Source organism: Triticum aestivum, chromosome 2D, assembly GCF_018294505.1.
Source record: "Triticum aestivum cultivar Chinese Spring chromosome 2D, IWGSC CS RefSeq v2.1, whole genome shotgun sequence".
Classification (NCBI taxonomy): domain Eukaryota; kingdom Viridiplantae; phylum Streptophyta; class Magnoliopsida; order Poales; family Poaceae; genus Triticum; species Triticum aestivum.
Genome location: NC_057799.1, coordinates 170,019,978 through 170,033,172, shown reverse-complemented (window position 1 = coordinate 170,033,172; position 13,195 = coordinate 170,019,978). Strand labels below are relative to the sequence as shown.

Sequence of the window (13,195 nt, the reverse complement as noted above, 5' to 3'; positions counted from 1 at the left end):
TGTGTAGGGGACACAAGAGACTTTTTATTATTTGGTTGCAGGGTTGTTTGAGCTAGACCATCTTCATCCTACATCTCCCACGGATTGATAAACCTTAGGTCATCCACTTGAGGGAAAATTGTCACTGACCTACAAAACTCTGTGCTTGGAGGCCCAACACAAGTCTACAAGAATAAAGTTGCGTAGTAGATATCATTGTTCCATAAGGAAAAAGCTAAGGATACATTAAAAAAAATCTTTACCTCGTGCCGCCTCGGCCTCCTGCCTCAGCTACAGGGACTCTTGCTCGGTTTGAGCAAGCCGGTGCTTTAGCTCATCCAACTCCGAGGAGCGGTCCGATATGTGGGAGTTGTACCCCTACAAAATAAAAGAGAACTGGGTACAGGGCCCAAAACGGACTTGATTCGATCCCCCCCCCCCCCCCCGTCGGTTCCTTTAAGAACCAACATGAGTCTCGAGGGCTACTGGATATTCTCGTTAATCGTTTTTTGAGTAAATCGGCGTAAAGCTAAAAGTTAAGTGTTTTTATGGTGTCCCAGGATGATGCTTTGACATCCTCCGTGTGGGCTACTGGGCATGTTTTGGGTGCTCGGTACTAAACTAAAAAAAAGTTGTGTGCGGCCTCCGTGGGACACGCGTTCAACGCAGGACGCAACCGATGCGCGCCCAGTGATCAATTGGTTGAGTGCAAGAGTTTTTCTCTGTCTTTCCTAGAGCATCTCTTGCAGATGTGCTAAATCCCTACCCGTAAAATTGATTATGTCGGCGCAGAACAAATATCAGATATGATACGCAAATTTAAAAACTTCAACTTTAAACAAGTTAGCGCTACATAGATAGTTCGGACCTGGCCGGAGTTGATCACAAAGCAAACTATACTTAAACTTAAAAGCTAGAAACGACGGGCCGGCGGCGGCTCATGGCTTCACGTGGAGGAAGAACTCGCATGACAAGCGGTAGAGTGTGTAAGCGAGCTTGTACTTCGCATGTGCCGCCCTCAAGCGTGTGGTCGTGCCCTCTTCGCCAGCCTCCAGTGCCTCCTTCGCGGCGAAGAGTGCAATCTCTGCCTCGCGGAGTTTCTTCGTCTTCGTCCAGAGCGTGTCGTGGAGCTCGTTGAAGCGCTCCAACGCGCGGTTGCCGCTGTTGTGGGAGAGGGCGTCGCGGTTGCGCGCCGACGACGAGTGCCACGACTCGACGGCGGGACGTCTGGAGCTGCCGGCCGTCCTTGCATGGCGGCGACCCACGGCGGCCCCACGTCCATGACCTTTTGCCGACATGATTTGTGCTCCAGGCGAGGGGGAAGGGGGGGGGCGTGGTCTGAGACGGTAATCCTAAAGCGCGCCCTCCCCGTACATATAGCGGCAGAATAGGCAGTTTGTGGGCCATTCACAACCCACAAATATATGAGCCAGCGGCGGAATAGGGCATCTGATAGAGATGCTCAACGTGATACGCCATCGCCCCGCATAAGAACTGGCATTGCCGAGAAAAACAAACCACGTCCCATGGCACGTCCCGATACCATAATTTGCAACACAAACCTAGGATGTCGACACAACCTAGGATAGCTCAATGTTTTCGTTTCGGCGCAAAATTCGTAACCCTAAATCCCCACAAAATACACCAAAGTCCCATACAAGTACACCTCAGTTTAGGACGTTTGTTATGCTATCGCTAGCAGTACATACACCAGTAGCCCATCGCCCCTTGAAAGATCAGGAGCTGAGGACGGTAGGAGTACACAACACCAGTACGACCTGACCTGAGCATCCTGGCACCGTACCGTACAGCGAGTCCCCGTGGCCGGCCTGTAGACGTGTAGTTGGCCGCACCCGGAAGGATGTGCCCATATCTGGGCCACCCCTGCTCCTCCCCCGTTGGCAAGACTTCAAGTGGAAGCCAAGTTGCCCCGCTGCGCAAACAGAAAAAAAGGCTCACCCCGACACGTTAACATGCAGGGAAGATGCTTGTGACCTGCGACTACCCGACGGGCGACGGGTGACGGATACGGGAGGATCTGGCGCTGGCGGCTCCATCGAAAAGGGCACGAGGCATCCGGGCAAGGGCACGCAGGCCCGTCAGCTTTCCTCCGTTGGTTTCGGCAGCGGCCGGTGGAGCTCTCTCTGCCCGTCGGGGGATTTGCTTCCCGTTTCGTCTCGTCCGGTTGCCTTTTCTTCCCGTTTCGTCTGGTCCGGTTGCCTTTTCTTCCCGTTTCGTGTGCAGTGCAGTGCAGGTGGCAGCCCTGCGCCTTTGCGTGCATGCTGCAGCCTTCCGCTCGCCCGAGCCGAGTCATTTGCATTTTCTGCCGGCCGGTGCCCCGATTCGTGTGGCTCCGTGCTGCCGCCCATCATGTTTTTTACTGCTGACCCAGTCGCACGCCGTTTGACCGGACGCTCCTTTTCCTGCCCGTGGTCTTTGCACAATGCAGATACTACTGGTCAATTTCCCCAGCACTGTCCCAACATGTGGACGTAGACCCACATGTCATCCCTTCATTAGTTGCTGAAGAGGGTGTTGAGCATTTCAAGTTAAACACATTCTACCATTAATTGGACAGGAGGACAATGGATGAACAATCAGGTGAAACGTACGCGGTTTTAACACAACATTCTACCGTCCTTCCGGGCGTACCTGCAAAAAAAAGATCGGAGTTTTGATTTCGCTGTCTGGAACAAGAATAAAACCGGAAGCGCTCGCTCGTCTCGTTTGCTTGTCGCTTTAAAAAGAGAGAAACCGACTTGGCGGTGAGTGGCTCTGCTCGGCTTTAACCACTACACTCCTCCCGCCTTAAATGGGCTCCCCCTCCCCTCCGCCGCCGCCCGCCGGCGACCAACGGCCCCACCACCCCCTCCTCGCCGCAGCCGCGGCCGCCTCCCTGCTCGCCGTCCTCTACCTCCCTCGGCCGCTCCTGCAGCTGCTCCTCACCCCCGCCCCGCTCTCCTCCGTCCTCCTCCTCGTCTACCTGCTCCGCCTCGGCTCCCCGCCACCTGCCGCGACCCTTCCTCCTCTTCCTCCTCCGCCGCAGGAGAGAGCCCCGGAGGTCGCTCCGCCTCCGCCACCGCCTCCCCCGCCGCCGCCGGCGAAGCCCCAGAGCGTGTTCCTGGAGCCCGAGTTCGCGTCGTGGGCGCCCAAAGGCCGCGTCCTGGAGGTGATCCACGAGGAGTTCGAGGCGGAGTGGGGGCCGGAGGAGATGGGCCTGCCCTGGACGTCGGACTCCGACTCGGACAGCTGCAGCGGCAGCGACGACTACGACGGCGGCGGCGGCGGCGGCGGGGAGGAGTACGGGATGATCGAGATCGAGCTGGAGGAGGACAACCTCATCGAGATCGACATCTCGAGCTGCCGGTGATGGATTCCCCCGACATTCCGACCGGTTTTCCTTCTCTTGCGTTGGCTTTGACAAAAACAAAATACATTTTGCTGATTCGGCGTGTGAATTCGAGTGCCGTTCTTTATTCTCTTTATTACTACTTAGATGCTGCAATGTACATAGGCTGGTCACTGGTGAGCTGAGAAAGATACTACCGAGTGAGGAAGGCTCGCTAATTTTTGGTTCATCTGAGATGATGGCGAGTTTAGTTTGATCCTACTACTACCACTAGTTTTTGTGCCATGTTAATCACTTGTCACCTCAAGGAAGGAATCAACTTGTGATGCTTGCATTGGTCTTTCTTTATCCAAGCATCTTGAGCTAGTGTTTACTATGATTAGCACTACAAGATCGTCCGCTTTTTGTTCTTGTTCTGACAAGATTGCAATCATTCACCACATTGCGCGGCTGGCGTTTTACTATATTCGAGCGCAGATTGTGCTTGAGTTTCATGTTAGTACGATAGCTTGGTGATACACTGATACTACTAGCTAGCTGCATGGATCTGGAGAAAATTATTAGTAGCTTGGCGACACATGTGTAAAGATCGTGCCGGTGGTTGGTGGTTGGGATGGATCCGTTAAGTTGGCTCACGAAATTAGGTCGATCTCCGAGCACGAGAACATACTCCTGCTGTGCCATCTAAGCATGTTCAATTAATACTGACAGGCTGCTTTGCTTCCCTTTCGAAATATAATCAAGCCACTAATAATTAGGCTATATATGGAAATCCATATGTACAACAAGTTGCTTGAAGGGAACTTATTCAATTCGAAACCAGTTGAGTTGGTACATTTCTATGGCTGATAGTACCAAATCAGAGCCGCATGTCCTGACGCGTAGGCTGTCGTATCGCATAACCTCAGGGCGAATGAAGTCTGTTTTAAACCTTAAACTCATAGAGCTTGTCGAAATTAAACCCTCACTTTTGAATCCCTGAAATTGGTACCCTAACCTCTTTGATCCTGGTCATTATCAACCCTGAACCTGTTTGCCGCACTAGGAAATGATCCATCCCACCCAGGATCAGAGTTTACTCTCACTGACGCCCATGCCCCATGTGTCATATACGTCTTCTATCCTCAACTTCCTCTGTTCTCTCCTGAAAATCAGCGCGGCCCAGCCTCTGCCTCATCCACTTCCTCTTCAACTGCGCCGCTGACGGCCGACAATGGCGCCTCGACGCCACCAACACTGCGCTCGTGCACATCGCTTTGTTCGCCCGCCCTTGCCGAGCTGCAAGCTTTATCCACCCTCAGTCTCATCAGCGACGGTCTGCGGAGCACGCGCGCGGAGAGGCGGTACCGGCACGAGCGGGTAGACAGCTGGGCAGCACCGATGGAGGACGCCGGGTTCTGGCTTATTTTTCTCGGTCCGCATGGCCGCACAGGGGCGTCCATGGAGGTGCGCTCCAGCACGACGTCGCCGACTCCAGCGCTGGCGGGCGGCGGCAAGGCGTCAGAGGAGGGACGAACCGTGATGGCGTGCGCATCGACGCGGCAAAACAATGCCTGCACGCTCGAGGATGTGGGAGAGCGGCGCAGCGCGAGCCACTGGTCGACACGGCAGACCCGCGTGCCGGCGACCTTACGGCGATGGCGGCCAGGAGGTGCAAGACGCGGCGGCGGAGCACGCGTACATCGGCTGCACGGGCCTGCTGGACTTCGCCCACAAATCCTTGGTAATTGCGTCAGTTGGCGGCTAAGTGCTGCGGCGCGCCATGAATCCGGTGACCAAGGTGCTCGTGTTCTTGCTGAAAGCTGACTCAACCTTTGTTATGCAGCGACGCAGCGTATTCACGTAGAAGCTTGCTCTGAAGCAAGCATGCATGTGGATGAATTTGCCAGGAGCTGACGTACGTAGTTTGCCATGCACCGTAGTGCTGGCTTCTGCAGCATCGCTCGGCGCGACAGTAAAGCGGAAGATGGTTATGACGTGTAGGACCGCTGAGTCAGTGAGAGAACCTGTAATCCCGGCTGGGATTTTCTTTTCTCAAGTGCGGCAAACAGGTCTAGGATCGGGGTAGGGTTGATATTGACCGGGATTAGAAAGGTTTTTTTTTTTGAGGAAGGATCAGAAAGGTTGGGGTACAGATTTCAGGGACTCAAACGTTCAGGTTCGATTCCGACAAGCTCTACGAGTTTAAGGTTTAAAACAGACTTTCCTCCCTCGAGGCTCAGGCAAACGTGACCGGCAGCAAAAGATCAAGCACGCGCCGTCCCTGTCAGGCCGCACAAGAGCACGCTGCTTCAGCGCAGTCGCGCCGATGGCGATTCCGGCCGGACCCGGATGCCTGGGCAACGTGCGTGCTTGCCTCTCCAGGATTTCGTGGTGCAAACTGCCCGTCCTGCGTCACACGCAACGCAAAGGGTACTGCCTATAATTAACAGAGTGTACGTACGTGCACTGTGGCCCTGACGATGACGCGTGCATGGCGGGGAACGGAAAAAGTGAGATCGGAACATGGCATTCAGCTAGCTTGGCCCCGTCGGCTAGACAGTTGGGTGGTCAGGTCCATGGACCAGCTAGAAACGAAGCGAAACAAGAGGCGCAAATTATGTGTCTCATGGGCCTGTGGTTTCAGCAACAAACACTGATCCCACCCCTTTTTTAGAGGGAGAGAGAGAGATAGAGCAAGGACTGATTCTAGGTGTACGATCTTCTGGTGAGATTTGAGTTCAGCAAGATGCTCTTTGGTAAGGACGAGCGGAAACGTAGAAATGCTTTTGTATATGCACCGTATACAAAAGGATTTCACGTTGATGGCTCTACATCTACTTGAGCCAAACAGTAATTGAAGTGAAATCCATCAATGGATGTGCTCCCTCCGTTCAAATATGATAGAAGGGTTTAGCGCGCTTCCCTGCACCGTTGATGTTGTTGGGATTTCATAAACTTTGTTTGTTATTTGGTTTGGTGCGTGGAAAAGATGATGTGCGCTTTCCCATTGCTGTTTGAACTTGCCACAGACGATTATTTTGATGCTTGCAGTTGTAAAGTAGAGAATACTGGTCCAAATCTTGGCTTTCGTGTGCAATATGGTGCACTCGTCGTCCGTAGATGTTAACTGAACTGACGTGGCAACCATATTTCCATCGGCGTTTACACATGGCATGCCAGCATGGCGTAGGGCCTGCTTGTAGTGGCGTCACAAGCTGGCTTGCATAGTAAGCGTCTCTATGACCATTGGACCCCACATGTCAGTGTACAACACTTTTTTAACACAATACAATCGACGCCGTTCACATACACGAGCATACACGCACCCCTATGAATGCACACATGCACACCTACCCCTGTGAGCATCTCCGAGAGACCGAGCCTGCATAGCATCTTGAGATTGACAAATTCAACAGTTGCTATGAGAAAAGTGGCGGATAAATAACATTTTATATCTTAACCGGAACACGCTCGTTGGGTTTAAATGGGCTGCATTATTTTGTGTGGTCCATATTTCACATGATTGTTAGTTTTTCTTTCCTTTAGAAATTTGTCAAAAATTGTAAATCATAGTCATGGCAATAAAAATATAAGCTAGAATATGGTAGTGTTATAAATAATATGAATACAAAAAACAACTTAAATTTTAAAAAATGCTCATGTAATTTTAAAATATTCATGTATTATTTAAAAAATAACGAAACTTTTTTATGAATTATAAAAATGTATAATTTTTGGACCCTGATAAGTGCCACATGTCAGGTACGAGCACACAGCAATTCAGAACTTTTTTTACGGCAAGTTTAGTGACGTGAAGATGGCAACTTTAGTTGCCAAGCATGGCGGAAATTCAATTTAGCTCCCGGGAGCACATGCTCCCCGGCCAAAAATAATTTTTGAAATTTCAAAAAACACAAGACAAATTTAATTATGTTTTCTTAGTCACCGCCAAATGCTACCTACAAATTTTGAGGCAAAAGGTTAAGCATTTTGGCCTGTGAAAAAAAAGGTCGAACACCAAATGTTACCTCCAAATGTCACTCCAATTATTTTTTTCACCGATGAAACACTGTTGCTCCGTTCTCATGAAAAATGTCAAGCATGCTTGCAACATTAACACAACCATCCAAAAAAAAGATTTTTTTGAAAACATTCAATAATTTTTTGTGTGTTACTGTTCACCCAGGAGAAGGTGGTCCCGGGAGCCAAAACGCCCTCCCCCAAGCATCGTCTTTCACTAGAAATTGCAATCCTTGTGTGACTGGAACTATCATTGAAAAATGTGAGGGCCAGAATGCCACATACCTTACGTGTGTCACTTATCATTTGGGTAATTTTTTTCATGCGTATTTTTCATTTAATTTTATTTTAAAATATTTATTTGGTGAACATATAAACTTTATGAAATAGATGGACACTTTTTATAAGAGCGTGCACACTTTATATACTGCATGAATATTTTATTAAAAACATGACATTTCTCAAATTATTTAAACATTTATTCTGTATTATTTCAATAAATATGCGATTTTTAAATTGAACAAACATATTCATAATTAACAGGTATTAATTTAATTACGTGAATATTCTTAAATTATATGAACATTTTTAAAAATTATATTGTTTTATTTGTATGTATATTGTTTATAGCACACAAATATTAGAAATATATTTTTATTCTTATGTATATTGTTTATAACACACAAATATTATAAATTTCTTTTTATTCTTGTGATTATAATTTGTATTTTTTTTATAATTTCAAAAAAAACTAATATGTGAAAATAACCCGCACTAACGAGTGTGTTGGGTTAAACTAGATAAGGCATATGTCCTTTTAGATAACAAACTTCACGAGGTGAAGTTGTTAGCATAGCATGGGTGGTCTAAGGTCGGTGTTTGACCCGCTCAAGCTACAATTTTGGATAGTAAAACTGAGCCTAATCCATACCCTCTCATGACTTAAGTAATTTTCGCCGTCAGATCATACGTTTGGGCGTCCTCGTTCGCCCGAACAATCTTGAACTTGCAAACTGGGCTGTCTGTCCTAAGGGGCTGCTACTCTGGTGGCAAATTTGAAGACATATGGTGCATTGGGCGTTGTATGTCGTAGAAAGCCCAACTGGGCTCGCTCAGAAGGGGAAAAAATCACCCATGGGACGCTGCCTTCCCAACCTCTCTCATCCCTCACAAACTGGGCACACCCTAGAGGCGCCGCCGCCACGGCAAGTGTCCGCTGCCAACCACCTCGTCTCTGTCACGCCGCCTCACTGCTGGCCTTCACCCCTATCGTCTCCCTCAAAGTCGTTGGCCTCGTCTCTCACTCTCACCTCCTCATGTCATTAGAAGAGAAGAGAATAGAAGAGAAGAGGAGAGGAGAGGAGGATCGACAAGGTCTCCAGATCTGCAATGGACGCAGCCACCTCGCCAAGGCTCCGATCATGGCCGCCACGGAGGTCATCACCGACGACTAGGGAAACCTCACTTTTATCTTATGTTACTTGCCAAACTTTTATCTTATGGATAGTTACACTTGTTGAATCTATGAACCTAGGTCCAGCTTTTAGCATAAGAAAACACTTCCAGCAACTTCTATGCATATTGTAATTTTTAATTATTTTTTATTTCAAAAATAAGAAATGTTACCTACCACATTATGTTTTTGTATCGTGTACTACTAGCAAAGTAGCAAGGTAGACACACCTGTTGGTGTTGTTGGAGTAACAGTTAAGTTTATTTGTTTTCCAGAATTTATCATTGGTATAAGAACCTTGTACCTCCATGGATTTATACCTTGATTTCTCAACTGAGGGAAAACCTGCTAGCAGCTAGCTACAAACCCATGCACTTGGGAGCCTAACTAACTTACATCCTATTCTAGTGTAAGCAGTTGTCCTAGATCCTTAGACGTTATTGATATTTTAGTCTAAACATGATGTCTCGCTTCGCCAACCAGTACTTTTGTTTGTATGTGGTTTTAGTATACAGCGGCAGGATTTTTTCTTGAGAAAACCGCGAAGATCATGTCTCATTGAATTGATAAACAATAAGGTTATGTACAAGTCTACTAAGGGGATTCCAAGAAGCGCCGACAACCGGTGGTAGGAGATTCGCGAGCCCAGCAGCTCCTGCCAATGCCCATAGCCTAGCCTCCACCAGAACCATGTCGAGAAGGCTAGCTATGCTTGATCACGCCCATTCAAAGACAACCACATTGTGATGTTCCCAAATCCATGAATCCGTCAATATGGAAGTGCCTCTCCGAACATGTACCTGAAACCTAGGGGGCAATCTTACACATGGCATGGCCTCATGCCAAAGGGTGTGTGAGAAGGGACACCTAGTGAGTAGATGGGACATTGACTCCCTTACTTGGGCGCAAAGCACAACACAGGGAGAGGTGGATACAACACCTAGCAAGTTTTCCAGCGAGCCATCATCTATCCTGACATGCTAGTTTGGGCATGGGGTAAGACTCCCAATTCAGACTCTAGGAGGACGAAATAATGGAGCCCTAAAAGGGGGAGTTGTAACATGACCTGGAGGTGTACAAATGATGTCCTAGAAGTGTAGGGCCGTTTGAAGCACACTTTCATGGAATTGTCATCTTAGATTTTATATTGTTCCTAACAAAGAGCCGAGGCGAGTGTTACTGCGAATATTTCACTCGCACTTGAGGTGTCACTAGTCTCGAGCGAACTGATTAATACGGTATATGCAAGAATTATGGTGTTGGTGGGAGATCAATAATGTAGTAAAGTAAAGAAACTCAAATGAGGACTACAAATAAACATTGTTTCTTGCAATGAAGAGGTTAGGCATGGAGAGATTGAGTTTGTGGTGAATAACGAATGTGCCTTCTACAATGGTAATGTGAAGTTACCTCATAAAGTGATCTTACCTTCTACATTAAGTTTTCGGTAGGCTGGTCACCCTTGAAAAGAAAAGGAAAAATCCTCTTATCACAATTTGTTTGATTCTATTATCTTGCCAACCTTTACATTTGTAATGGCCGGCTCAACAATTATAGTTATTAGAGCGTACTAGCACTTTAAGCATCACGACTTCTCGTGTTCCTTGAATTATCCTTGCTCCTCGTTGATACCAACTCATGCGCCCTACAGGGCACGGATTTGCTCGACAATATCATGTAGTCCTTTGGATCATGTTGCATGGGCCCTTAAGCTGAACAATAGGCATTTACACGGCTGATAACCCACAAGTATAGGGGATCATTTGTAGCGTTTTTCGATAAGTAAGAGTGTCGAACCCAACGAGGAGCTAAAGGTAGAATTAATATTCTCTCAAGTTCTACCGACCACCGATACAACTCTACCCACACCAAATTTTGCTTTACCTAGAAACAAGTAATAAAACTAGAAGTACTTTGTAGGTGTAGTGGGATAAGTTTGTAAGATAATAAAGACGTGAAAATAAAAGTTAGGTGTTGTTTTAATAAAAGAACAGCATAGCGAGTGTGGAAAAGTGATGGCAGGATTTGCGGAATTGTCCCTAAGCAATTGGCTAAGTTACTAGACCGATAACAAGTTTTTATGTGGGAGAGGCCACACTGCTAGCATGTCTGATACGCCTACAACGTATCTATAATTTTTGATTGTTCCATGCTATTATATAATCAATCCTGATGTTCTATATACACTTTCAAGCAATTATATATCATTTTTTGGGACTAACCTATTAACTTAGTGCACAATGCCAGTTGCTGTTTTTCTACTTGTTTTTGGTTTCACAGAGTATCAGTACCAAACGAGGTCCAAATACCACGAAACCTTTTGGAGATTTTTTCTGGACAAAAGAGACACTAGAAGCTTCGGGAGAAGACCAGATGATGAACCGTGGGCCCACAAGGCACCAAGGCGTGCCCTGGTGGCTTGTGGCGCCCACGAGGCTCCGTTTGACCTAACTCCGCCTCTATAAATTCTCTAAATCATGAAAGCAATAGAGGAGTCCACGAAATACTTTTTCCACCGCCGCAAGTTTCAGAACCACGAGATCCCATCTGGAGGCTTTTTTGGCACTCTGCCGGAGGGGGATTCGATGACGGAGGGGGCTCTACATCATCCTTACTGCCCTCCGATGATGCATGAGTAGTTTACCATAGACCTATGGGTCCATAGTTGGTAGCTAGATGGATTCTTCTCTCTATCTAGTCTTCAATATAATGTTCTCCTCGGTGTTCTTGGAGATCTATTCATTGTAATGACTTTTTGCGGTGTGTTTGTTGGGATCAGATGAATTGTGATTTTATGATCAGATCTATCCATGAACATTATTTGAGTTTTCTATGAACTCTTTTATGCATGATTTTTATAGCCTCCTATTTCTTCTCCGATTTCTTGGTTTGGTTTGGCCAACTATATTGATTTATCTTGCCATTGAAAGAGGTGCTTTGTAATGGGTTCGATTTTACGATGCTCAATCCCAGTGACAGAAAGGATCATGACACGTATGTATCATCGTTATTAAGAGTAAAAAGATGGGGTTTATTCATACGTGAGTTTATCTTGTCTACATCATGTCATCTTGCTTAAGGAGTTACTCCATTTTCCCATGAATTAATACACTATATGCCTGTTGGATAGCGGTCGATGTGTGGAGTAATAATAGTAGATACAAAATCATTTCGGTCTACTTGTCTCGGACGTGAGGCATATATACATGATCATTGCCTTGGATATCGTCATAATTATTTGTTTTTCTATGAATTGCCCAACAATAATTTGTTTACCCACCGTATGCTATTTTCAAGAGAGAAGCCTCTAGTGAAAACTATGGCCCCCCGGGTCTATTTTTATCATATATTAAAACCAAAAATACCTTGCTGTAATTTTCTTTTATTTTATTTTGTATTTTTGTTCGGTCTATCTATCAAAACTATACAATTTAATCTTGCTCGTAACCGTCAAGGGATTGACAACCCCTTGTTTGCGTTGGGTTGCAAGTATTTGTTGTTTGTGTGCAGGTGTTGTTCACGAGTCGTTGCTTGATTCTCCTAGTGGATTGATAACCTTGGTTTCATAACTGAGGGAAATACTTATCTCTACTGTACTGCATCATCCTCTCCTCTTTGAGGAAATCCCAACGCAGCTCACAAGTAGCAATGCCATCCCTTACTTGGAATTCTATGCACTTATGATTAGAACTATTAGCAAGAATCCGCAACTACTAAAGTTCATTAAGGTAAAACAAAACCATAGCATTAAGATATATTGCTCCCCCTTCAATCCCATATGAATCAATTTCTATGGTAGGAAGAAGTTTCCGTCACTCTTTCCCTCCAATGCATAGTCTTATCAACATACAACTAATCCTATGATGTGATCTGATGTCTACTACGCAATCTTCTTCTTGTAGACTCGTGTTGGACCTCCAAGCGCAGAGTTTTGTAGGACAGTAGCAAATTTCCCTCAAGTGGATGACCTAAGATTTATCAATCCGTGGGAGGCATAGGATGAAGATGGTCTCTCTCAAACAACCCTGCAACCAAATAACAAAGAGTCTCTTGTGTCCCCAACACACCCAATACAATGGTAAATTGTATAGGTGCTGCCGTGGAAGTGTCATGACGGATTTCCTCTTGGAAGGACTTAGTTGTGGAGCCATTGTGACGGAGTTAGCTTAAAGGGGTTAAATGGGACAAAGGACACGAGGAGTTTATACTGGTTCGGCCCCTTGCGGTGAAGGTAAAGGCCTAATCCAGTTTGAGGTTGTATTGCTAGGGTTTCGATGACCAGGGAGCGAATACGCTTTGCCTGGCTCTCGATCTGTTGTTTCTTGCCCTAAGCCGCTGCCGGGTCGTCCCCTTATATACATGGGTTGACGCCCTGCAGCCTACAGAGTCCCGGCCGGCTCATACAACGTGTC

At 46.7% G+C, this 13,195-nt stretch overlaps 1 protein-coding gene across 1 annotated transcript; it reads left to right on the top strand.

Annotated features, from left to right (window-relative positions):
• The first annotated feature begins 2,745 nt into the window (after nt 1-2,745).
• On the top strand, nt 2,746-3,676 carry LOC123049119 (proline-rich protein 12). Its single transcript, XM_044472111.1, has one exon. It carries the CDS (start codon nt 2,792-2,794, stop codon nt 3,347-3,349), a length of 558 nt encoding a protein of 185 aa, XP_044328046.1. The 5' UTR covers nt 2,746-2,791; the 3' UTR covers nt 3,350-3,676.
• The last annotated feature ends 9,519 nt before the right edge of the window (nt 3,677-13,195 follow it).

Coding starts and splice junctions, on each gene's coding strand:
- LOC123049119 (XM_044472111.1), top strand. CDS start 2,792: ATGGGCTCCCCCTCCCCTCCGCCGCCGCCCGCCGGCGACCAACGGCCC.